Source organism: Archocentrus centrarchus, chromosome 6 (genome assembly GCF_007364275.1).
Source record: "Archocentrus centrarchus isolate MPI-CPG fArcCen1 chromosome 6, fArcCen1, whole genome shotgun sequence".
Lineage (NCBI taxonomy): Eukaryota > Metazoa > Chordata > Actinopteri > Cichliformes > Cichlidae > Archocentrus > Archocentrus centrarchus.
Genome location: NC_044351.1, coordinates 207,691 through 233,805, shown reverse-complemented (window position 1 = coordinate 233,805; position 26,115 = coordinate 207,691). Strand labels below are relative to the sequence as shown.

Below are 26,115 nucleotides of genomic sequence, written 5' to 3'. Positions count from 1 at the left end.
ATTATTTTGTTTGTTTTCCTCAACTATAATAACCCTGGTCCCATCAGTTTTAATGTGGTGAGGATGTCCAATCTAGTGCCAAAAAGCTGGTTGCTAAATCTCTGGACCCAAAGTTGGAACCAAAAGACACAGATGCCGCTTTTCCACTAACGAGGTGCTGGAGCCTGTGCCAGTTCCAAGGAATCGGTGAACCACTTAAGAACGGGCCTGCATTTTCATTGCACTTTGTGAGCCGATCCTTCACGTATGTGGGTTCCTCGTCTGGAAAAGCCGAAGGGCACAAATGTGGCAGAACATGCTCCCCTTTTGCAAACTATTTCTTGTGCTGCGAAGATATTTTACAGTCCAAAAAAAATTACTGCATCATCTGTATGCGGCACAAGGTAAACACAAACAGCAATTACGAGCAAGACGACACGTAAACACTTGGCTTCCTTTCATCAGTTAAGACCTGATACAAAGCAGCACATTCAGCCTTAGGGCCCAACCCAATTCACGGCCTTGAAAATCTCATTGCTTTTCTCCTGTAATACATACTTTGCAGTGAAATGGTGGTAGAAAACTTTACGTCGAGATGGTAGAGTCACGCCCTTCTGCCACTTGGGTCACACATTCCTTGGTTCCAGACCAGCTAATTTTCGGTGCTGGAACGGGCCCAATTTTTTGGCCAAGCACCGAGTCAGTTCACAGTGGAAAAAGCGCTGAACGGTTTAACCGCTTGGCACCGGCACCTTGTCAGTGGAAAAGCACCTTCGTGTCACAGCCCACACTTTGGGAAGTGCTGACGCAGAAATAACTGGAGAAGTCTGCACAGCTGGCAGAACAAACATTCTGACTTCAGTTGGAGGGAACTCCCCCTTTAAAGGTTCCTTCAGGGGTGATTTCTACACTTCCTGATGTGTCTCCCATCTTTGATTGTGTTTTGTTGTCATTTCTGCACTGTGCATCTTTGTTTTTGTGGCCTTGTCTCTTGTCCCCACAGCTGCTCTTTTCTGTCTGTATATTTTGCAATCCAAGCAGTTCATGTCCCCATTAGCAGTTGGAGGTGTGGCTTTATTTTGAGTCTGTTAGCCTGAAACGTGACTTCACCTCTCTGAGGATAATGGCGTTAGATATTTAATCTTGCCCACAGGTGTTTTTTCTGAACTGGTTCCTCGTCAGCTGATTTACATTTTTAGCTAGCTGTCCACATTTGTCTTGCACAGATGTTGCTGATGTTGGCTAGGTGTGACATCTGTCCACCTGTGCAGTGCGTCTGGTCTGTCATTCCACACCGGTGCACTGCTGGGTTGAACATTACAAAGCTGCTACAAATGTGTGTTGGAATTTCCCTTGTTACAGGAGGTACAGATGTGCAGTATTAAAAAAAGACTTTCAATCCAAGGACAAAAAAAAGACTTTGATTTGTGTCAGTTACAAATGTTTTGTCCCTTGACTGCCAAGACGTTTTAGTATGCTATGTATCACAGATTCTTAAACCACAGGATTGAGATTAAGGAGTTAAGCTCCTCCTCTGGGGATTCTACTTTAATAAATTACACCTAAAAAGTTTACATAAGCATAATTCCCCACAGTTGCAGTTACAGTGATTTCTCAGATGTATTGAAATGACAGTATTAGGGGAGCACTGACTTGTGAAACTACCAAAGGTGCGAGTGCAGCAGGAAACAGACATGTCAGATGCGACTTCCCTCCCCTGGTGGGAAGCAAATGTTGAACGGTTTCATACCAACATCACGCTTAGTGGGTTTCTGAGGTTGATCCACATCAATGATTCACTGACAGTGGGACTCATTACAGAGCGAGATCGAGTACTTCAGCAGAACTTTCCACTAACAGGAGCACATCAAAGAGCGCTGCTGATAAACAGCTTCCTGCCAGAGGACCACCGAGTCTATCACCTCGACACCAGTGTTCATTTTGACAGTAAATTTTGATTTAGTTTTAGTCATAATTTAGTATCTGAATAGTTTTAGTTTTAGTCTAATTTTAGTCGACGAAATTACCATAAGAATATAGTCGACTAAAATATAAAGGGTGTAAAATGTAAATGCTTTTTCTTCACTTCCCTTGAATTAGTCATTATACACACACAAAATTAAACATTTATTAAAAGTTATGGAATATTATTAATAATATTAACATTAGCGTTTCACCTGCTTCCCACACACCTGATCATTAACACCACCTTACTGAGATAATCCGAGCGTTTTACAGCAGGACGCTCTGAAAGGTACAGGGCAGTGTTCAGGGCTAAGATTATAAAGGCTAATCCACCGCAGGGTGGAGATTTTCTCTAAACACAAACTGGAAAAAACTCTTTACCCTGCATGACATTAAAATGCTGACCTTTGCATGGAGATCTGGGTGACTGGTTTGCAGATGTTAAGATTTGTCGTGTTTTTACCCGAGATAGTCGCCCCACATGGCTGTAGCTCAGTAGGTAGAGCAGGTCACCTACTGATCGGAAGGTCAGCGGTTCGAATCCTGGCTACTCCAGGCTACATGCCAATGTATCCTTGAGCAAGATACTTAACCCCAAGTTGCTCTCCGACCGTTCTGTCGGAGTATGTATGCGTGTGAATGTTAGTTAATTAAAAAGCACTTAGCTTTGTAAAAAAAAATGGAAGTGCTTGTATGAATGGGAGTGCATGGGTGAATGCAAAACAGGTTGTATAAGCGCTTTGAGTGCTCATACTGAGTAGAAAAGCGCTATATAAGAACTAGTCCATTTACCATTTACCATTTACCATGGTTTACACATTGTTTTGTTTGTCACAACGTCAAAGGACAAATGTGTCCATACATCGGCTCTTCTCTTTCTCCCTGCTGACATTGTTTACATCACTTAATTCTATCAGAAGTAACGACCAATCACAGGCTAGTTTGGTCTTCCAGGGTTTAGAGCAAATTTGTGCAACTGTGCGTTTGACTGGATGTTTTCCTAACTTGTCCCGCCCTGTCACAAAATTAAATACGTTCTGATTGGATGTCGTCCCCGCCAAGCATTTTCGTCTCATGTCAATTAATTTCGTCATTGTTTTTATGATTTTAGGTAGTTTTTATTTAGTTATCGTCTCATTATCATCATGAAAAAAAGGGTCATCGACGAAAACTATGACGAAAATATTTCATCGATGAAATTAACTCTGCTCCACAAAGGTTTGACTCCAGCTGCATGCCAAACAGTACCCGGCACCTTAATGAGCAGGGCGGCATGTAAAAGCAATTTTTATACAGCTTTACAGGACCTCAGTTAATAAAAACTAAGATTTCAAATCACATCTTTCAGGCTTATAATACAACTATTCAACGGTGCCATAATCCCTTTAAAGGAAAGCATCAAATATGGTCTGTATTTGATGAAATCACACTTTGGTGAGCTCCCTCTACACTCGTCTCCTCTCCAGCAACATCAGATCACCTGCTCACAATCGTAGTTTTGAACGCACTTAAACTTCATCTTTGTCTGTTTCTTTGCAAAAATCAAACCTTTACTGTCGGCCAACAGCAGGCTTTAGGTCACACTTTAATTTTCTTCTGTCTACATCACTGTAACACATGCATACCCACGTGGACGCAGACTCACACACACACACACACACACACACACACACACACACACACACACACACACACACACACACACATATTCAGGTGGTCCAGAACAAAGAACAGCTGCTCACACTTCACTGCTGTTCTTGCCTCCCTTCATTTGCTTCCAGTAAAATTAGAGTCCATTAAACGGTTTTCCTAATTACATTCACACAGGGGTGGCTGTGGCTTGGTCGGTAGAGCAGGTCACCGACTAATCAGAAGGTTGGTGGTTTGATTGCATGCCAAAGTATCCTTGGGCAAGATACTGAACCCCAGGTTGCTCTCCGACGCAAGCGTTGGAGTGTGAATGTTAGATAATAAAGAGCACTTAGCTTAGTTACATATGGAAGTGCTTGTATGAACGGGTGAATGCAAACATGTTGTATAAGCGCTTTGAGTGCACAATTAAGAGTAGAAAAGCGCTCTATAAGAACTAGTCCATTTACCATTTACAGTACTACACGGGCTCCTGCAGACAGACCTGCAGTCGTCCTCTCCGATCATCTGATCAGGCTCTGTTGTCTGTTCCGTGCTTTTTAAAGCAGAGGTGGCCACACTTTTGAGGGTGTAGCTCCTAAAGTGTTTGAAGGAAAGCTGCTTCTTCCTAATGTGCATCCTTTTACACATTTAAAAGAACAGGACAAAGTTGTCACACTGCACAGTGAGTACATTCACAATCACTGCTTGTACAGCCCCCCCCCCCCCCCCCCCCCCGCAGATTTTTTTTTTTTTTTTTAAGAGCTTTGCTGGTCTCACCGTCCTCCGTCTCCTGCCACACGATGCCTTCCAGGTTGACGCTGGTTCCTGGCTCGCAGGGTCCCAGGCATTCCGGTTCAGTTGCCAGTGCTGCGTCAGCAGTGTTCACAGCAACTGAGCGCGTGCGGACCATGATCTGCTCACAGGGAGACGAGATGTCACCGCTGTTGGCGATGGCGCCAAGGAGGTGGAGAGGAGGAGGAGCTGGGGTCGAGGCTGGAGACTCCATCTGGGCAGAGAAGAGAGAAGACCAGTGAGAAATCAAAAACAGACAAACGGTAACAGGTGAGAGCAGAAAGCAGATACAACAACTTGATATTTAGTTTAGAACAAAGAACCCTATCAGTATCTGCAGGACTGATACCTTATCACTTTAAATCAATAAAAAGAAATAAAAATATTTCCAGTGACATAAACAGCACCTTTTATCTCACAGGAAATTTTGAGTCATTCGTCACTTTTTAAGTTTTCTGTTTTTAATGCATTAGCTCTGATCCATTAATGCTGACACAATGAGGCAGCAGTCAAGCATCTCCTGAGTTTATCTGAGGTCAAATCATAGCTTTTGTGAATGAAGTCTAGTGGAGACCAGCTTCGCTGATGATGGCAGCTAATGTGGTGAAAATGTTCCAAATATGGCACCCACTTAAACCCAGACTGACTCCTTTAGGCTTTAGATTGTCTCTCCTCTTAGGGGTGTGGCCTACTGCCACCTGCTGAAGGTAACATACGGACTGTGGATAAGAACCTCAGACAAGCCCACTGCAAAGAAACTGCACCATTCCCAACTGAGAGGAAGATGTTTTTATTATTTCAAAACAGCAGAAAGAAAGACGAAAACTTGGAGACTTATGTTCCCACCAGGAATATCTGGCTCAGACCACTTTCTTTTTCAGGCAAATTTTACAGTGCAGCCATCCCTCTCCCTGCCCCCTCCCTTTCCTGAAACCTCTGACAAGGAGTTTCCTGACTGGTTAAGCGGGTGTTAAATATGCAACCTTCTTCCTCTTTAAGAATGAAAGCACTGCTGCCTGGATGCAGGGAAACCCCCTGAAGAGCAAAAAAAAAACTCTCTCACAGTCGCCTCTCACAAAGAGAGACTGACGGGATGTTTTACACCTCTGCTATTGGCTAAAAGCCCTCTTTGCTCCTCCTCCTCATTCAGGCAGAGCAGTATTCATTACAACAAGCCACATTGTTTTCAAGGTCACTCCTTGCTGTGAGAGAGATTAGAGGCATTGATTGCCTTCAAGAGATCTGGCGGAGAGAGGGCCAGAGAGTTGATGAGGCTGCCTGACAGAACCTCTGCAGACCTGCTGACCCTCAGTTCACTCAACAGGCTTAAACAGGGTTAATGCACTGCTCAGCTGAGGAGTGAAGAGGAGGTTTAACAGACATGCTGCAGAAACATGAATATATGCAGCCGACAGGCATGCACCCCATTACAACTGCATGAAAGAGCTAACCCATTACCCCAATTCAAGGAGTGACAAACACCTGACAGATGTCTTTCAGAAGCATCAGGTTTGGCTGCAAAGAGCTAAACTGAACACAAAGAAAGAAAATATTTGCAAAGATTTCTTTTCAGCCCCACTAATGTAAGAGCCACGTAGTATCTGTGAACTTCTTCAATAGAGTGTATGGTCTGCGCCTTGAGGCTCGCCCAAACACAAACAGGCCAGCAGCTGGTGCAAGCCAAGGATACCTCTGATATATGACGGGGTGGTAAAGACACGAGAGGGTTACCTAATGTCTGCCAGAAGCCAATCATCAGTTAGAAAGCGATGCAGGATATGTGGGCGGGGCTTTAGAGCTAGGTTAAGGAAGTACAACATCAGGGAGCGCAGATTTGAGTCGGTGCTTAGTCGAAATGAGCCAAATGATGTAATTCAAGCATCTGATCAGAATTCCTCGTGAACCCCTGCCTGGATGTTTTCCAGTTATGCCCAACTGGGTGGAAAGATTACGGCCCTGTTTACGCGACACTGTTTCCACTGGAAACGGGGTAATTTTGATGCCTCCAGTTTACACGGAGATGTTTCAGAAACGATCTGTGTTCACAGGGGGACGGCACAGACGATGGAAACGCTGTAGTTCCCATTGCCAGGCCACAAGTTGGTGGTGTGGTTTTTTTTTTGCAAAGTTTGTTTACACAACACACGCATGCGTGGAGGGACTCAGTGGGATGCGCGGCAAAGATTTCTTCAATATTTACAAAAGGGTCAATGTGAGAAGCTTCGTGTGGACTGACGACGAGGTTGGATTGCCGCTGCACACAACACTAAATTATAAAACCGAAAAAACACAGGAAAATATTGACTGGGAATCGTGCTACCCGCAATACACAGATATTTAAGTTAAAATTGAAGCCAGGTTCAAAAGACTGAGCAGCACAAGAAGCACAATGACTCCGCCATTGCCATTGTTGTTGTTCTTTTAGTGCATGCGCGGAAAACTGTGGTGGTTACAACCATAGTGCGCATGTGCAAGCGCCCCTGTTTCCAAAACACAGCGTATTCATCCGTTTACATGGAAACGGAGGCCGGAGTGTTTCTGAAACACTCCACTCTGGACCCTGTTTCCAAAATGCATCGTTTTCACTCCGTTCTTGTGTAAACGGAAGGCCGAAACGCATCAAAACGACACCCTTTTTAATTTTGAAACGGTGTCATGTAAACGGGGCCTATGTCTCTACCTGTGGCTTAGAAACACGTTGATGTCCACCCAGAAGACCTGGAGGTGGTGGCTCTGGATGAGCAGAAGATGATGGATGGATCATAACTGGTCAATATGTTTGCATCTGATCAAAGTCTGGTTGGAAAATTGTAGTCGTTTCTTTTATTTGGGGAAAAGCTCAACAACAGCCACCTTCCAGGACTGAGATATATAGATGTATGAGAAAAACACTGTTAAAGCCAGCCTGGTCTCCTGACATTGGACAAGCAGAAGAAAGTGGTTGGCTGGAAATCCAGCAGCCTTAGCAAACCACATTCAGACTGATAACCAAATAGGTTTTAAGGCTCGAACCCCATTACATATAAAAACAAGCAACACTCACTCTCTGGGGAGTACTTACTTTGAATGGAAGAGTGTTGTAGTTTGTATAGATTTTGTTTTGTTGTTATAAAAACATTAAAAAGTTTGTAGTGCAGTTAAAAAAAAAAAAAAAAAAAAGTGCAGACTTTTATTTGCCCTGGTGAAACCCATTTTAATAACATAGTTTTGAGTATAATTATGTTTATATAGTACATGTGTAGCATTAATTTCATTGTTTAGTAAAATCCATTTGAATGTTAAGCAATAATTATCAAGTGAAAAAAGATTCTGATCACAAGTTTACATTTTTCTTAAAAAAAAAAAAAAAAACGTATTCAGGAATATTGTACATATATTTAAATTTTGATGTATTTAAATGCTTATAAGCTGTTACTGTAATGTAAATAATGTCATAACAAAATTAATCACCTATAGTCAAAAAGTGGATGTGAGCCAAATTTTAATGGATTGTGAAGATGACCCCACTCGGCACCCCTACAAAGTTTTAGCACAATTCATTGAAAACTTTTAGAGCTATTGTGTTTACAGACAGAATGACACACAGATGCTTCATGAAGCAACCTCCTAATCAAAGCATGGAAGGGAAGTAAAAGCTTCTTCAGCAGAAGATAAATGGCTTTGTTTTCTTCTGACAACAAAGCCATTTATCTATTAAAAAGCTTCCTTGACTGTAATCTTGAATCAACAATCTAATCTCAAATTAAGTGCTCATTCAGGCCTTGAATCCACTGCAACTTTAATCTTCAGAGTTTAATCTTGAATTAGCAGGCTGAATAAACTCCCCACATTAACTCAAAACAAACAAGATGAACAAAACGGCCCTTTATAAACTTAAAGTATCCTTGAAATGAGAGCCAGTTTAACTTCTAATGAACAGGTTTTTTTTAAGCCGTGAAGGAAACATGTTTACCTGAAATCAGCCCTGGAAAAACACACCTGATGATGTAGTAAAATGAACAGGTGTAGAAGTCTGACCACTCTATTCTCTTTAAAAAAAAATAAATAAATAAAATCAATGTTTGTTTGAATAGTCAGCTATCATTCCCATCTCTTGAAGGATACACAGCCATCCTGTAGCTTTATTCCTCACCCTCTTACCTTTTCCCCACCGATCACTTTCTTCAGATTCCGGCAGTCACCACCATCCACCTCCTCCTGCTCTGTCGTCATGGCCACAGCCTGTCCGATCCCCACCGAGTCCAACGCCATGTTCCCGAGCTGCTCGGCTGACGTGAGCTCGGGGGCTTGTTGGCCCTCAAATGGGCCACCCCGAGGCGCTCCTAACGGCAGCACCCCGGGCTCTTTCTCAGCATTCACCGCTCCCGCAGCCACCGCCTCTATTTTCTCCTTCTTAGTTTTTCCAGAAACCCCGTCTTTGTCCTTTTTCACAGCGGGGAGGATGCGGGATGGTTTACTCAACTTGTCCGTCCCCTTACTTGGGGCAGAGTTAGGGTTCTGGGGTGGCAGCTCCCCGGGGGCCCGACCCTGAACCTCTTTCTTAGCTCCGTCTGAGAGGGGCGTCTTCACGCTCTCCTTAGAGTTTTTACTACGCTTGGATTTTGATTTGCTCTCTTTGCCTGCCGTGGCTGATGCAGGACTAACGAACTTTATATTGTCAGGTAAAGCCGCCACTGCGCTGGGAGGGGCCGCCATGCCCCCTCCTTCCTTGCTGCTTGACATCTCTAGCTTGTCCTTCTCTAAATCAGCGTCCAGGTCAATGATCAGATTGCCAACACCAATATCCCACTCATCACCACTGTCGTATGTGTCCACCGCGTTGGAGTCCACACCTTTCCCGCCTGCAGGGCCGCTGCTGAGGGACATCTTAGTAGGAGCGTCCCGGAGCACCACAGGAGGGCCGTAGGAGGGCCACGCTCCTCCCAGCCACAGGACGCCCACTCAGGGCTGGACCCCACGCCTCCTCCCGGCTCCCCACATCGCCTCCTGCCGGAAGAACGAACAACACGTAAGACAAACAAGAAAACAGTACAAGCACCTCGTGTTTATTCTTGGATTTCATTAGAGTAGATTTGCATGAGTGTAAAGTTACAGATTTATAGGCTCCTGACTCCAAAGAAATGCCACAAAAAATCTGAAGCCATTTTTAACATATCGCCTTTGGTCAAAGGAATTTTTGTGGGAAAAATTTGACTGTCGACATAATCTTTTTAGGAAGATGTCAAAATAAATATTACTACAATGTAGGGCTGCAACAATTCCTCGAGTAATGAGTAAGTGGAATATAAAAAATTCCTCAACACAAATTTGTTGCTTCGATGCTTCGTTTAAGCTCTGCAGCTCAGGTGTCACTGTGTAAGCGGAACATTTCACCCACATTATCAGCAATGAATTTCTCCCTCGCTGTGACGGATCTCCATCATTTGGAAAAACTACCCTTTAACACCAAGTAGATCATCGCTGACACGTTTTTACATGCCTCCACTGCTCTCTACACCTGTGTGTGTGTTGTGCTTGCTGTGCTGAGAATTTTAGCTGTTATCTACAGAATGGTAGATAACAGTTACCAGAATGGATCACTGTAACCAGTTTAGCAGGCGCTGCCATCAGCACTAGCAATCATTTAGAAATGATGATCCAGCTCCATACTCTTATTCGTTGATTCACATATATCCTGGGCCTTACCTCAATCATCCTGTATGAAATGAGTCACTTTAGATCTTCTTTAAGCCAACTTTCTTTTGATTGGCTGTTACTCACAAACAGAAGACTTGGGTACCTCTGTGACAACATACAGTCAAGGTTATGGGGGATTTTATATTTTCATTAATAATAGGAGGATATTCCTATGAATAATGAAAATATAAAATAAATGTAGAAGTCAGGATAACATTACAGCCCCATTTCATAGCAGAAACCCTTCAGCAGACGTCTCATTACCATCTGCTAAACTATTCGGCCCCAATTTGGAGGCCTGGCCCTGAACTTTGATCCAAATCCTTGTAGTGCCCCCTGGGTTAGTAAAGATATAACACAGATTCTAGCAAAAATATCTTTTCAATATTAATACTCATTAAATCAAAACTATTGTAAGCATGCTGTCAGAGATATTCTATGATTATCATTAACAATTCTACAAATACTCAAAGTATTTGTAGAAATGTTAAGCACATCCTAGAACAGGCAGAAACATTTCCATGGAAACAGAGAAAATACTGCACTCTGTACACGGGTGTATACTACATAATTGGTATTTCTATTTATATAACCTGTGGGAGGGTGTCCCCTCAGTAACAGATGACCGCTTGCTAGTGCTAATGGCTGCAACCACTTGCAAACTGTGGTGATAGCGATGCATTCTGATATCTAACAGCTGAAACTCTCAGCCCAGCACAACAGTACCTCAGGGTGATCAACCACCACTTTGTAGTGAAAATGGAAAAAGTTGGCCAAGTTAAATAGTTTGATTATTTTGCAACTGCTTGAAGGAAAATTCATAACTAAAAACAATGATTTGATCACCCAGCCCTGTAAATAAGAATTTTTGGTCATTTAGTGTAAAATTGTTTGAGATACTTTACTCCGTGTAAATAAAAGTAAATTATTTCATCGCTAAATATCCTTGAGGTCACCAGCAAACCACTTACAGTTCCGGCCTGTTTCTACGACTGAATTATGACGGCATATTGGAAGCGGACAGTGGTGTGAGTTGTGGCTTAAATTTAATTTTAAAAACAAAACAAAAAGAAATACTAGGCATGATTTGGAGCTTAATTTCAGGTTTGCCTCAAAGTTTTCCAGGCTATAACAGTGGTTCATAACCTCATCTATCGAAGATAACATTCTATGATCAGTAACACATTATTCGATTAAGTGGTTGAAGCCCCAACGTCTGTCAGTTCTGTTACTTCATGAGAAGGTTAGTAACATAAAAGGCATACTGATGCAGCCATTCACTGAGAGAGACATGCACACCTCCTACTCTAAAACCTCCTTCAGGCCACTTATCACATGAAAGGGGCTCAGTGACCCCCGACCTCCTCTGACAATACAAAACTGTGGGAGCAGATGTGAGAGGGAAGTGGTGCAATGTTAACATCCTACAGCCCCACCGACTCCACCCTGAGGCTAATAAAGCTGGGCTTATATCTGATGTCAGACAGTAAGGCCAGATTGGCCTGCTTTGTGAAAATGGGGAGAGTGAAGCTCTCTTTATTTTATTGTTCACTAAAATATTTGCGCTTTCCACGAGTGATGCAAACATCCACAATAATACACTGCTCAAAAAAATAAAGGGAACACATAAACAACACAATATAACTCCAAGTAAATCAAACTTCTGTGAAATCAAACTGTCCACTTAGGAAGCAACACTGATTGACAATCAATTTCACATGCTGTTGTGCAAATGGAATAGACAACAGGTGGAAATTATTGGCAATTAGCAAGACACACTCAATAAAGGAGTGGTTCTGCAGGTGGGGACCACAGACCACTTCTCAGTACCTATGCGTTCTGGCTGATGTTTTGGTCACTTTTGAATGTTGGTGGTGCTTTCACACTCGTGGTAGCATGAGACGGACTCTACAACCCACACAAGTGGCTCAGGTAGTGCAGCTCATCCAGGATGGCACATCAATGCGAGCTGTGGCAAGAAGGTTTGCTGTGTCTGTCAGCGTAGTGTCCAGAGGCTGGAGGCACTACCAGGAGACAGGCCAGTACACCAGGAGATGTGGAGGAGGCCATAGGAGGGCAACAACCCAGCAGCAGGACCGCTACCTCTGCCTTTGTGCAAGGAGGAACAGAAGGAGCACTGCCAGAGCCCTGCAAAACCTCCAGCAGGTCACAAATGTGCATGTGTCTGCACAAACGGTTAGAAACCAACTCCATGAGGATGGTACGAGGGCCCGACGTCCACAGATGGGGGTTGTGCTCACAGCCCTATTCGGCCCCAATTTGGAGGCCTGGCCCTAAACTTTGATCCAAATCCTTGTAGTGCCCCCTGGGTTAGTAAAGATATAACACAGATTCTAGCAAAAATATCTTTTCAATATTAATACTCATTAAATCAAAACTATTGTAAGCATGCTGTCAGAGATATTCTATGATTATCATTAACATTTCTATAAATACTTTATGTTAAGCACATCCTAGAACAGGCAGAAACCTTTCCATGTAAACATATTAGAGAAAATACTGCACTCTGTACATGGGTGTATACTACATAATTGGTATTTCTATTTATATAACCTGTGGGAGGGTGTCCCCTCAGTAACGGATGACCGCTTGCTAGTGCTAATGGCTGCAACCACTTGCAAACTGTGGTGATAGCGATGCATTCTGATATCTAACAGTTGAAAATCTCAGCCCAGCACAACAGTACCTCAGGGTGATCAACCACCACTTTTTAGTGAAAATGGAAGAAGTTGGCCAAGTTAATGTGCATGTGTCTGCACAAACGGTTAGAAACCGACTCCATGAGGATGGTATGAGGGCCCGACGTCCACAGATGGGGGTTGTGCTCACAGCCCAACACCGTGCAGGACGCTTGGCATTTGCCAGAGAACACCAGGATTGGCAAATTTGCCACTGGCGCCCTGTGCTCTTCACAGATGAAAGCAGGTTCACACTGAGCACATGTGACAGACGTGACAGAGTCTGGAGACGCCGTGGAGAGCGATCTGCTGCCTGCAACATCCTTCAGCATGACCGGTTTGGCAGTGGGTCAGTAATGGTGTGGGGTGGCATTTCTTTGGAGGGCTGCACAGCCCTCCATGTGCTCACCAGAGGTAGCATGACTGCCATTAGGTACGGAGATGAGATCCTCAGACCCCTTGTGAGACCATATGCTGGTGCGGTTGGCCCTGGGTTCCTCCTAATGCAGGACAATGCCAGACCTCATGTGGCTGGAGTGTGTCAGCAGTTCCTGCAAGACGAAGGCATTGAAGCTATGGACTGGCCCGCCCGTTCCCCAGACCTGAATCCGATTGAGCACATCTGGGACATCATGTCTCGCTCCATCCACCAACGTCACGTTGCACCACAGATTGTCCAGGGGTTGGCAGATGCTTTAGTCCAGGTCTGGGAGGAGATCCCTCAGGAGACCATCCACCACCTCATCAGGAGCATGCCCAGCCGTTGTAGGGAGGTCATACAGGCACGTGGAGGCCACACACAATACTGAGCCTCATTTTGACTTGTTTTAAGGACATTACATCAAAGTTGGATCAGCCTGTAGTGTGTTTTTCCACTTTAATTTTGTGTGTGACTCCAAATCCAGGCCTCCATTGGTTAAATTTGATTTCCATTGATGATTTGTGTGTGATTTTTGTTGTCAGCACATTCAACTTTGTACAGAACAAAGTATTCAATAAATATATTTCATTCATTCAGATCTAGGACATGTTATTTGAGTGTTCCCTTTATTTTTTTTGAGCAGTGTATATCACTGCCACCGCTGAATTATTATTCAAATCCAAAGGCCATTTTCCCATAGATTTCCATAGAACTGGAAGTCTTCTTGCAGTTACATGTACGCTACATTGCTAAAAGTATTTACTCGTGTGCCTTCACACACATATGCTTAAAATGTGTAGCACCCTCCCAGCATCCTTGCGTGCTGAAGGAGGAGTATACACTGGGATAGGTAAAACCTTACATGGCACAGCAAAAACTACCTGTGGAAGATGGCAGCTGCTGGGCAGCTGGACATTAGGCCTGAGTAGAGATGGCTTCATAAAGATTTTAATGGTCTCAGTGGATCTTAATGAGGTGCAAGTTGCTGAGTAAGAACCAGGAATAAGAAATGCAACTTTATAATATAAACAACTGAGAATACTGTTGCTGTCTATGAGTGGCATTATTATGGTAAGAACAAACTCATCCAAGATTTTTAGTCGATGCATCTAGGGTATGAATTTGAACATCCTAGGTCACATGGTTCTCAAGTTATTGTGTTCACAAAGTTGAAACTGGGTCACCTGCCGGCCCAGCGGGGTGACAATACCCCACCTTTTTAGGCTGAAGGGTAAAAGCTTTCACAACTAGCATATAAATCATAGTGCTGCATTCTGTTTATGTTTAAAAATGTGGTATCGTGCCATCCCCAATGTCTACCGATTTGACCGAACCTGAAAGAAAAACAGCAAAAATGCTGGAACTGCATCTCATCACCTTTCTTTTATGCATGTTTTTTTAGCCTCCATCATCACACCTGCCCCCATCTGCATGAGCACAGAGAAACACAACCGTCCTCCAAAATAGTTTCCCTGCCTGAAGAAAGAAGGGCTTCCAGCCACCACCGAGCCCGTCTGTGTCTGCAGGATAACATGAAAACAAACAGATCGCTGTGAAATTCATCTGACTGCCAGGCTTTGATCTGAGCAGCACCTAACCAGATTAAGGCCCGACTGGGATTTGCACAAATTTACAAGGATCTGATTCTAAAATCTTCAGAGGAATTTTTTCACAAGGAGGGGGGGGGGGGGGGGGGGGGGTACAGAAAGGAACTCAAGTTTAGTTCAAACCAAACTGCAACATTTAAAAGCCCCTTGGGATTAATATTTTTCCAACTCCACTTTACAAACTGTTTGACCTTTAACCCATCTGGCAGGACTGCTATGAAACACACTAACGGTTATGAAGAGATGAGGAGGCAGATGGCCAGACAGGCGGGGGTGTGGAGATAATCCTGCCGCTGATGACTTGAATTTAACTGCTCTGAGAAAACACACCAACACTGAAATAACGTCAACAACACGGCAACCGGGAGACCGACACCAAACTCAAAAAAAGCTGAGGAATCAATCCCTCCTCCACCCATTATTCTAACTTTATTTCAAAACTTTGCCAAGTCATTATTTTGCAGATTTGGGATATTAATATAACACAAATGTACTATATATAAGAGCAGGGGAGGGGGTCTCTGTATTTACGTGCATGAGGACTGGTGTAACAACGGAACAATCATAGACAAACATTGTTCCCCAGACCTCGAGTACATGTCTGTAAGATGTCGGCCTTTTTTTCTACCCAGAGAGCTAACAGTAGTGATCGTCACAGCTGTGTATATAGCTCCTGATGCTAATGTTAGCATGGCGCTCTCTCTCCTGCTGAACGCCATTAACGAACAGCAGCGGGTCCACCCCGACGGTGTTCTTATTATCGCGGGAGACTTTAACAAGGCCAACTTAAAGACTGTACTCCCGAAATTCCACCAACATGTCAAGTGTTCTACAAGAGGGGAGAACACTCTTGACCATGTTTACTCCAACATTAAGCATGCTTATAGAGCCAAACCCCTCCCCCACCTCGGCCAGTCCGACCATCTTTCCCTGCTGCTCACCCCAGCATACACCCCCCTCAGACGGAGACCCAGGCCTACTGTAAAAACCATTACAACCTGGCCTGAAAATGCACTCTCCGACCTACAGGACTGCTTTGCATACACAGACTGGGACTTATTCGAACACGAGGACCTAGAAACATTCACAGGGAGGGTACTGGACTACATTAAGTTCTGTATCGGAAATGTGACTGTCAGCAAAAACATCCGGGTTTTCCCTAACCAGAAACCCTGGATGAACAGCCAGGTCCGTTCACTCCTCAAAACCCGTGATGCTGCCTTCAGGTCAGGCGACAGAGCTCTGTACAGTGCTGCTCGAGCTGACCTGAAAAGAGGAATTAAAAAAGCCAAAACGGACTACAGGAGGAGAATAGAGTCCCATCTGTCCAGCAATAACACACGGGAGGTGTGGCAGGGCATTCAGAACATCACAAACTTCAGAGGCTGTGATGTGACTGCAGGAGACCTGAGTGTGTCACTAGCAGAGGAACTTAACTGTTTCTTTGCTCGCTTTGAGATGCCTCAGGACCACCCATCTGCTCCAGTCCTGCCCCCCCCACCAGGCTGCACCCCACTCACCGTCCAGGAGCATGAGGTACGGCGCGTGCTCCTGGCAGTGAACCCCAGGAAGGCTACCGGACCAGACGGAGTACCTGGCAAGGTGATCAGAGTGTGTGCCCACCAGCTCACCCTGATTCTCACCAGGATTTTCAACCGCTCCCTGGCCCAAGCAGTCATCCCCCCCTGCCTAAAAACAGCCACAATCATCCCCGTCCCCAAAAGGTCATCTGTCACCAGCCTAAATGATTACCGCCCTGTGGCCCTCACACCGGTAATCATGAAGTGTTTTGAGAGGCTGGTTCTCCAGCACATCAAAGACCACCTGCCCCCCACTTTCGACACCCATCAGTTTGCATATCGAGCAAACAGATCCACAGAGGACGCCATCGCTGTAGCTCTCCACTCTGTGTTGAGCCACTTGGAGCAGCAGCAGAGCTACGCTCGCATGCTCTTTGTGGATTACAGCTCAGCGTTCAACACAATCATCCCGGACATTCTCACCACCAAACTACACACCCTGGGCCTCCCCCCTCTCACATGTTCCTGGATCAAGGACTTCTTAACCAACCGGCCCCAGACTGTGAGACTTGGCCCCCATCTCTCCTCCACCCGCACACTGAGCACTGGCTCCCCACAGGGCTGTGTGCTGAGCCCCCTCCTGTACTGCCTCTACACCCATGACTGCAGTCCGGCCCACAATAACAACCTCATCGTCAAATTTGCTGACGACACCACAGTGGTCGGACTCATCTCGAAGGGAGATGAGGCAGCTTACAGAGAGGAGGTCTTGAAGTTGACAGCCTGGTGTTCAGAGAACAACCTGGTACTGAACTCCATGAAAACCAAAGAGATCATCATCGACTTCAGGAAGCACAGGACTGACCCAGCTCCCCTCTACATCAACGGCGAGCATGTGGAGAGGGTCCACACCTTCAGGTTTCTTGGTGTCCTCATCTCTGCTGATCTCTCTTGGTCAGATAACATCACAGCTGTTATCAAGAAGGCTCAGCAGCGACTTCACTTCCTGAGGGTCCTCAGGAAGAACAACTTGGACTCAAACCTGCTGCTGACCTTCTACCGCTCATCCATTGAGAGCCTGCTGACGTACTGTATCACAGTATGGTACGGCAGCTGCACTGAGGCAGACAGGGTCAGGCTTCAGAGGGTAGTCAAGACAGCACAAAGAATCGTTGGCTGCCCTCTCCCCTCCCTGATGGACATCTACACCTCCCGCTGCATCAGCAGAGCCAGGAACATCATCAAGGACAGCTCACACCCTGGCTTTGACCTGTTTGACCTGCTGCCCTCTGGCAGGCGCTACAGGTGCATCAAAGCCAGAACAAACAGACTAAAGAACAGTTTCTTCGCCAGAGCAATCACCACCCTGAACTCACACACTCACCCACTGTAACTGTGCAATATTATATTATTCATATGGTAAATGGTAAATGGACTAGTTCTTATATAGCGCTTTTCTACTCAGTCTGAGCACTCAAAGCGCTTATACAACACGTTTTACATTCACCCATGCACTCCCATTCATACAAGCACTTCCATGTTTACTAAGCTAAGTGCTTTTAATTAGCTAACATTCACACACATTCATACTCCGACAGGACGGTCGGAGAGCAACTTGGGGTTAAGTATCTTGCCCAAGGATACATTGGCATGTAGCCCGGAGTAGCCAGGAATCGAACCACTGACCTTCTGATCAGTACTGAACAATATCTGACATTCCTATATTGTGTAATGTCCAGTATTCATTCACTAGTGCAATATTCATTCACCAAGTGCAATATTCATCATCTTCATTATTATATGTATACACATATTTACTTTTCTTACAATGTACAGATGCACCAATGTATGTATATATTTTTATACATTCTATTTTTTTGTATATTTTACACATTGTCTATTTCTGTATATCTCTTGATTATATTGATCATACTAGATTATAATATTTTTATAATATTTTTATTTTAGAGAGTTTGATTTTCTGTTACATGGCACTGAACAGGAGTGGCCCTCCAATCTCATTGTACATCCTGTATGACAATAAAGGCATTCTATTCTATTCTATTCTATTCTATTCTATATTTCAGCACAATCTCACAGCAATTTGCAAAATCGCAACTTCCTTGAGGACACAAAATTTCCCTTTATGTTGCTTTTCAGGGCACTATTTTCACACCCTCACAACATTTTTCTTCTAAGCAGGATCAAATGTATTGATTCATGTCCATGTGAGCAAAATTAATATTTTCCACTTTTAAAGAGCTCAAAGAATTAAGAATAAATGTTTTAAAAAATATATATATCGAGAGCAGAGGAGATCCTAAATATTAACACTGAACAGTAAAGCCTGCCAGAGGGCATGGAAGGCATGTATGTCTTTTTTAATTTGCCAAAATTACAGTTTGTTATACACAGAACTGACAGATCATCAACTTTCTGATTCACTCAGGAAAAACTAAGCATATCTAATAGGGCTGGGTATTGTTAGGAACCTCACGATTCGATTCGATTTCGATTATTGCTGTTGTGATTCGATTCGATATTGATTTAAAGTTGTGAAGACACAAATGATTTAAGATAATGTTGATATTTTTAAAATATTTATTTTCATACAAACTTCTGTAACATCACATTTCTGAGCAAAGAAACAAACTTCTTTCTGCAATGTGCTTAAAGTAGAAAACTGTTCTTAATAAACAATAAAAAATAAAGTGCATGTAAAATAAAATTAGGCATAGCTTATCTCTTGAAAGTCTAATATAAATAAAAATGCATTTCAATAACATCTCTGCATATCAGTGCAGATTTAAACACAAATCATAGGGTTGTATTCAACTGAATTGCACTGAAAAAGTTTAGTGCTTGTAAACATTCTTAGCTTTTGAACATGTAGTGATTAACCTCTAATTTTTGAACATATCTTGAACTGAACTATAGTACTGTAGCCAGAAATAAAGAATTGTACTGTAACAGTACAGTTCTTCATTTCTGGTTACAGACTAAGTGGGCACGTGGAGATTCTTGTTCAGAAAAAGCAGCTAATCCACATGCTCAGGCTTCAATGCATTTCTCTGGGCTGTGACTATGTCACCTGCTGTGGAAAAGATCCTTTCAGCAGGTACACTACTGCCTGGGATGCAAAGGTACCTTTTAGCTTGGCATGACAACAACAGGTTGTGCTTCGTGTTTTTGTAGCGCATCTGCGTGGTATCTGGTTAAGTGGTTGCGCAGGTTTGTCGTGTTACTGCAGTACTTTAATTCTCTCTGGCACAGCTTACATACCACCTTGCTTTTGTCGACTTCTTGAGTTCCAGATTTAGACGGGAAATCAAAATGAGCCCAAATATCTGACTTAAAAGTTGACGGAGTTAGCTTTCTACAGCTGCTCGCCATGACTGTTGTTATGCGCTCAGGTGCTCAGCACAGTAACCAAACTCTCAGCACCCCCAACGTGTCAGGAGGTGAATCGATTCTGAGGAGCCCCCTAATCGATTATGAATTTTGCGTGAAATTATTGCGATGCATCGATTCTTCAATTATTTTACCCACCCCTAATATCTAAGCATAAAATGTGATATTATTGCCAAAAATAAAGTGCATGAACCACATCACATAAATACGGAAGCCGAGAGTGGCCATGGTACGTATAAACTATTTTCTGATGGTTTTCTCGAGATAACGAGATAAATAACTCGTTATCTCGAGAAAACGAACTTTGTAACGGGATGATTGGTGTGTGTTAAACCTGATTCCTTTCTTCAAATGCCTGTCACACCAGTCTGAGTCCATTTTTGTAAAGGTTTTAGGAACACTGAGAAACTGATCATGAGAATTAAAGAAAGTTTGTTTTCTCGAGATAACGATTACCATCAGAAAAAAAGTTTATACGTACTACGGCCGCTCTCGGCTTCCGTACATAAAGAACATTTTCAGAAATTGTGACAGAAACAGCTGCCACAAACAAACATGTGGCAGCAATTCAGTGAGTTTTGCAACCTAAACCAAACTTCAAGCTAACTTGAAGAAAACAAACCTGAGCAATCAAATAAATTCAGCATGGCTCAAAAATGGAATATAGGAGGATTATGAAGAAGCCAGGGGTCGATGCAAAGCCTGAAAGCCTGTTCAGGTTCCTTTATTGATATCCTTATGTAGATCAGCTTTGTAGTCAACAGAGCAGGCAACAAGTCTACCAGCCTTCAAACACAGACACTGGACAATGTTTACACAAAAAACTACAGGGAGGAAAGAGAGTGCTACATCCTCACTGCGTATAACTTTGGATACTGTGGCTCCTCTGAAAAGGAAAGCTTCAAATCAGAAGTGCCTGACTCCGTGGTATAATTCACAAACGCACAGCTTTAAGCAGATAACCCGAAAGCTTGAGAGGGAATGGCGTCTCACTAAATTAGAAGATGCTCATTTAGCCTGGAAAAAGAGTTTGTTGCTCTATAAAAAAGCCCTCCGTAAAGCTAGGACATCTTACTATTCATCATTAATTGAAGAAAATAAGAACAACCCCAGGTTTCTTTTCAGCACTGTAGCCAGGCTGACAAAGAGTCAGAGCTCTGTAGAGCCGAGTATTCCTTTCACGTTAACTAGTAGTGACTTCATGGATTTCTTTACAAATAAAATTTTAGACATTCGAGAAAAAATTATTCATAACCATCTCAAAGATTATTCTTCATGTTCGGCTGCTTTCAGCACTGCTGGTATTTGTTTAGACTCTTTTGCTCCAGTTGATCTTTCAGAGTTAACTTCAATAGTTACTTCCTCCAAACCAGCAACATGTTTATTAGATCCCATTCCTACTAGACTGTTCAAAGAAGTCTTTCCAATTATTGATGCTTCAATCTTAAAAATGATCAATCACTCTTTATTAGTTGGCTATGTACCACAGACCTTCAAGGTGGCTGTAATTAAACCTCTGCTTAAAAAGCCATCACTTGACCCAGCTGTCTTAGCTAATTATAGGCCAATCTCCAACCTTCCTTTTCTCTCAAAGATTCTTGAAAGAGTAGTTGTAAAACAGCTAACTGATCATCTGCAGAGGAACGGTTTATTTGAAGAGTTTCAGTCAGGTTTCAGAATTCATCACAGTACAGAAACAGCATTAGTGAAGGTTACAAATGATCTTCTTAGAGCCTCTGACAGTGGACTCATCTCTGTTCTTGTCCTGTTGGACCTCAGTGCAGCTTTTGATACTGTTGACCATAACATTTTATTACAGAGATTAGAGCATACTATAGGTATTAAAGGTACTGCACTGCAGTGGTTTGAATCATTTATCTCATAGACTCCAATTTGTTCATGTAAATGGGGAGTCTTCTTCACCCACTAAGGTTAATTATGGAGTTCCACAGGGTTCTGTGCTAGGACCAATTTTATTTACATTATGCATGCTTCCCTTAGGCAGTATTATTAGAAAGCACTGCATCAATTTTCATTGTTATGCAGATGATACTCAGCTTTACCTATCAATGAAGCCAGATGACACACATCAATTAGTTAAACTGCAGGAATGTCTTAAAGACATTAAGGCCTGGATGACCTCTAATTTCCTGCTTCTAAATTCAGATAAAACTGAAATTCTTGTTCTCGGCCCCACAAATCTTAGAAACATGGTGTCTAACCAGATACTTACTCTGGATGGCATTACTTTGGCCTCCAGTAACACTGTGAGAAATCTTGGAGTCATTTTTGACCAGGATATGTCCTTCAATGCACATATTAAACAAATATGTAGGACCGCTTTTTTGCATTTGCGCAATATTTCTAAAATTAGAAACATCCTTTCTCAGAGTGATGCTGAAAAGCTCATTCATGCATTTATTACTTCTAGGCTGGATTATTGTAATTCATTATTATCAGGCTGTCCTAAAAGCTTCCTGAAAAGCCTTCAGCTGATCCAAAATGCTGCAGCTAGAGTACTGACAGGGACTAGAAAGAGAGAGCAGATTTCTCCCATATTGGCTTCTCTTCATTGGCTCCCTGTTAAATCTAGAATAGAATTTAAAATTCTTCTCCTCACATACAAGGTCTTGAATAATCAGGCACCATCTTATCTCAAAGACCTCATAGTACCATATCACCCCAACAGAGCACTTCGCTCTCAGACTGCTGGCTTACTTGTGGTTCCTCGGATACTTAAGAGTAGAATGGGAGGCAGAGCCTTCAGCTTTCAGGCGCCTCTTCTGTGGAACCAGCTTCCAGCTTGGATTCGGGAGACAGACACCCTCTCTATTTTTAAGATTAGGCTTAAAACTTTCCTTTATGATAAAGCTTATAGTTAGGGCTGGATCAGGTGACCCTGAACCATCCCTTAGTTATGCTGCTATAGGCCTAGTCTGCTGGGGGGTTCACATAATGCACTGTTTCTCATTCACCTTATTTACTTTGTTTATACTCCACTCTGCATTTAATCATTAATTGATATTAATCTCTGGCTCTCTTCCACAGCATGTCTTTCTCTCCCCTCAGCCCAACCGGTCGCGGCAGATGACTGCCCCTCCCTGCGCCGGGTTCTGCTGGAGGTTTCTTCCTGTTAAAAGGGAGTTTTTCCTTTCCACTGTCGCCAAGTGCTGCTCATAGGGGGTCGTTTTGACTGTTGGGTTTTTTCTGTATTATTGTAGGGTCTTTACCCACAATACAAAGCGCCTTGAGGCGACAGTTTGTTGTGATTTGGCGCTATATAAATAAAATTGAATTGAATTGAATTGAATTGCTACAAACCCTCAGACTACAAATACCACAAAAGGCCCAAAAAGCTAAAAACCCTATAATAAAACAACTCAAATCAAAAATGTATATATAAATGGAACAGAGAGCAGCTGGGACAAAGCTGTTTCTGTAACACGTTCCTGCACTTAGGGACTGCAAACCTGCGCCTGGAGGGAAGAAGCTGAAAATCACACATAAGGGTGGGAGTTCTGGCTCGGCATGCAGGTGTCCACTGCTTCTTGGTCTTTGCTGTAGGTTGGGGGCACTCTGGGTTTCTCGGCTCACGTGGGCTCGCTTCACTGCTCTGTGTTATGATGGATGGACTATGATGAGAGTGGGGGTGTCCATACTGCTGGTTTTGTTTCTTTATCCTCCTTTAAGGGTTTGCTTGCCGAGTTTCATTGAGATGCAATTTGCTGCCTTTGAAGGGATTTGCCCCCCCCACACACACACACACCAGGGTTCTAGCCAGTGGTTGAGCGCCCGGCAATGCGCCTTGCTGAGGTCGTCTTACTGAGAATTTCACCAGTTTGCGATCTGAACTCTTCTATCACTGCAAATAGCAAGCAGACGTGCACCCCTCTCTCTCTGCGCCATTGCAAATACCAGACTCAGAAATTTTTCCCCCTCTCGCTAGATCGCTGCACTATAGTATTATTTCACAGCAATTTGCAATCTACCGACGGGCACGGCCACTGTCATTCACAATGTGCACATGCAATCTCATGTTCACGCTAGACTTCATAGGGCCACAGAAAGCAAAATGGCAACCAGTGTGAATGCAAGGGGGGAGAAGAGGACTTCCTATTAAACATAAAATCCCAGGAGGTGTGAGAGGCCTTGTCATTGAGGACATGACGATGGATATTCAAACGTAGTGAGTGCTTTTAGCAGCTGATCAGATCGATAAAACATCTGTATTATGTTTTTGTTGTGTATGCTTTTTACGTGATTTCTGCATACCCACTAATAAAAGGAAACGGTGCTTGGGGACACATTGACCCTATTATATGTAAGCGTAACTCTTAATATGCAGAAAGAATTATTGCTCTAATGAGAGTTCTGCATTGGTCCTATGTACGTAACCAAAAATCACCTCTGAACCCTACGCTGTAACATATGATGTAACCTGACGCGCACCTCTCAAATGTAACTACACATCCACAAGGATTGTGATAACCGCATAAGCTTCAGAGGTGATTTCCAGTTACCTGCAGCAAAGACCCAAGGCAGAAGTCTAATTTCACATCACTCAATTAGCGAGAGGGCACGGCACTTCTCGTTTAAAATTAGCAAGCTAATGCTAGAAATTCCTTCAAAGCTTCACTTTTGTTATTAAAATTTCCTCGCTAATATATATGAGAACAATTATAAAAGCAGTTTAAAGCATTGGCACAGTCTCTGAATTAAAACCCTCTAAAATGCCACGAGTGCTGGTCTTTGCATTCTGGAGGCCTACGATTTGTTTCCATGTGAGACCAAGCCGAGCCCAGGTTACCTGCAGCCAGTTTTATTCTCTAAAGCAGTTGGGCCTTTAAGAGTTTTCCTTTCAGCTCTTTGGTGGCTGCCTCCCCCTGTTGGAAAGTCTCTCTATCTTTGAATTATGGACTTAAACCATGGTTTATTATTTGGGTAATTTTAACCCTGTAACATGGAATAATGTCTCTGCAAAAGGAAATGTGTGAGCAAATTATGTCCACAAAATTATCCAGATCATCTCCACGGGATTGCTTGAAGACATCCCAGTCAGTGCATTTGAAACAGTCCTGCAGGCAGAGCCCTGCTTCCTCATTCCAGTCCGTGATTTGGACTTTTTCCCTCCTTAAAACAGTTTTTTAGAGAGAGGCAGTTGATGCACACAGCTATGATCTGCTGAGCCCAGAGGTGGGAGGGATTTATAGGCATCTTTAACTGGCATAACAAAGATCTACTTATCCCATCTAGTTTTGCAAGAGACATGCATGATTAAAATCACCTAAAATAACGTTTTGGGGCATCAGGGGCGATCGCACCTTTTGCACAGTGCTAATGACAGTACTGGAGGCTGAGGCAGCATTTGCCTAACAGTTATAAATGTTTGTGGAAACTCCTGAGGCAGATAAAAGGGAAGCAGCAACACCGATGAAAGTTCCACATCTGAGGTACACATACGTCATGGTGAAGGTCATGACAACACTCCTGTTTCCCTGCAGTTCATCCACTTTGTGTCTGAAGGACTGCACGTTGCCCATTATCAGTGAAGGTGGGAGGCCTTCAAGTCAGAAGACCAGGTGGAATATAAGAGAGCCCGGTACGAGCTGCAAAAGTCCATCAGAGCAGCTAAGAGGGCTCACTCCCAAAAACTTGAAGGCCACTACCTCAACCACAACACACGCAGTATGTGGCAGGGAATCCAGTCTGTCACAAACTACAGAAGAACCACAGCAACCACAGACCCCCGAGATGGAACCCTCCCAGACAGTCTCAATACCTTATATGCCAGGTTCGACAGGCTCAACACAGACTCCCCCTCAAAAGCCTTGTGACCTGACGGACACTGCCTTTCAGGTCACACACACACACACACACACACACACACACACACACACACACACACACACACACACACACACGCACACACACACACACACACACACACACACACACACAGGTCCTGAAGGCTATGAAGAAGGTGAACCCCCACAAGGCGGTGGGACCCGATGGAGTGCCTCCCAGTGTACTGAAGGCCTGTGGGGAAAAACTAGCTGGTGTGTACACTGATATTTCCAACCTGTCACTATCCCAGGCTGTAGTCCCCCGTATTTTCAAATCCTCCACCATCATACCAGCCCCCCCCCCCAAAAAAGAGACACACCCTCCTTAAATGACTTCAGGCCAGTGGCACTCACACCAGTCACCATGAAGTGCCTAGAAAAACTGGTTCTCACCCACATCAACAGCACGGTCCTGGACACTGTCGATCCACTCCAGTTTACCTACCGCCCCAACTGATTAGTGGACGACGCGGTAGCACTAGCCCTCCACCACACCCTGAAACACCTGGAAGGCAGCAGAACGTACGCCAGGATTCTCTTCCTGGATTAGAGCTCTGCCTTCAACACCAT

General features: G+C 43.6%; 1 protein-coding gene across 2 annotated transcripts in view; it reads right to left on the bottom strand.

The window, feature by feature from the left end:
- The window catches only part of LOC115781640 (zinc finger protein 609-like), a 63,410-nt gene that overhangs the window by 24,443 nt on the left and 12,852 nt on the right, over positions 1-26,115 (bottom strand). For both annotated transcript variants that reach the window (XM_030731413.1, XM_030731411.1), the window contains exons 2-3: positions 8,509-9,354; positions 4,354-4,582 (exon numbers count right to left, since the gene is read on the bottom strand). In XM_030731413.1, coding sequence (XP_030587273.1) covers positions 4,354-4,582; positions 8,509-9,234 — 955 coding nt within the window. In that variant the 5' untranslated portion in view covers positions 9,235-9,354. The remainder of the gene's footprint in view (positions 1-4,353; positions 4,583-8,508; positions 9,355-26,115) is intronic.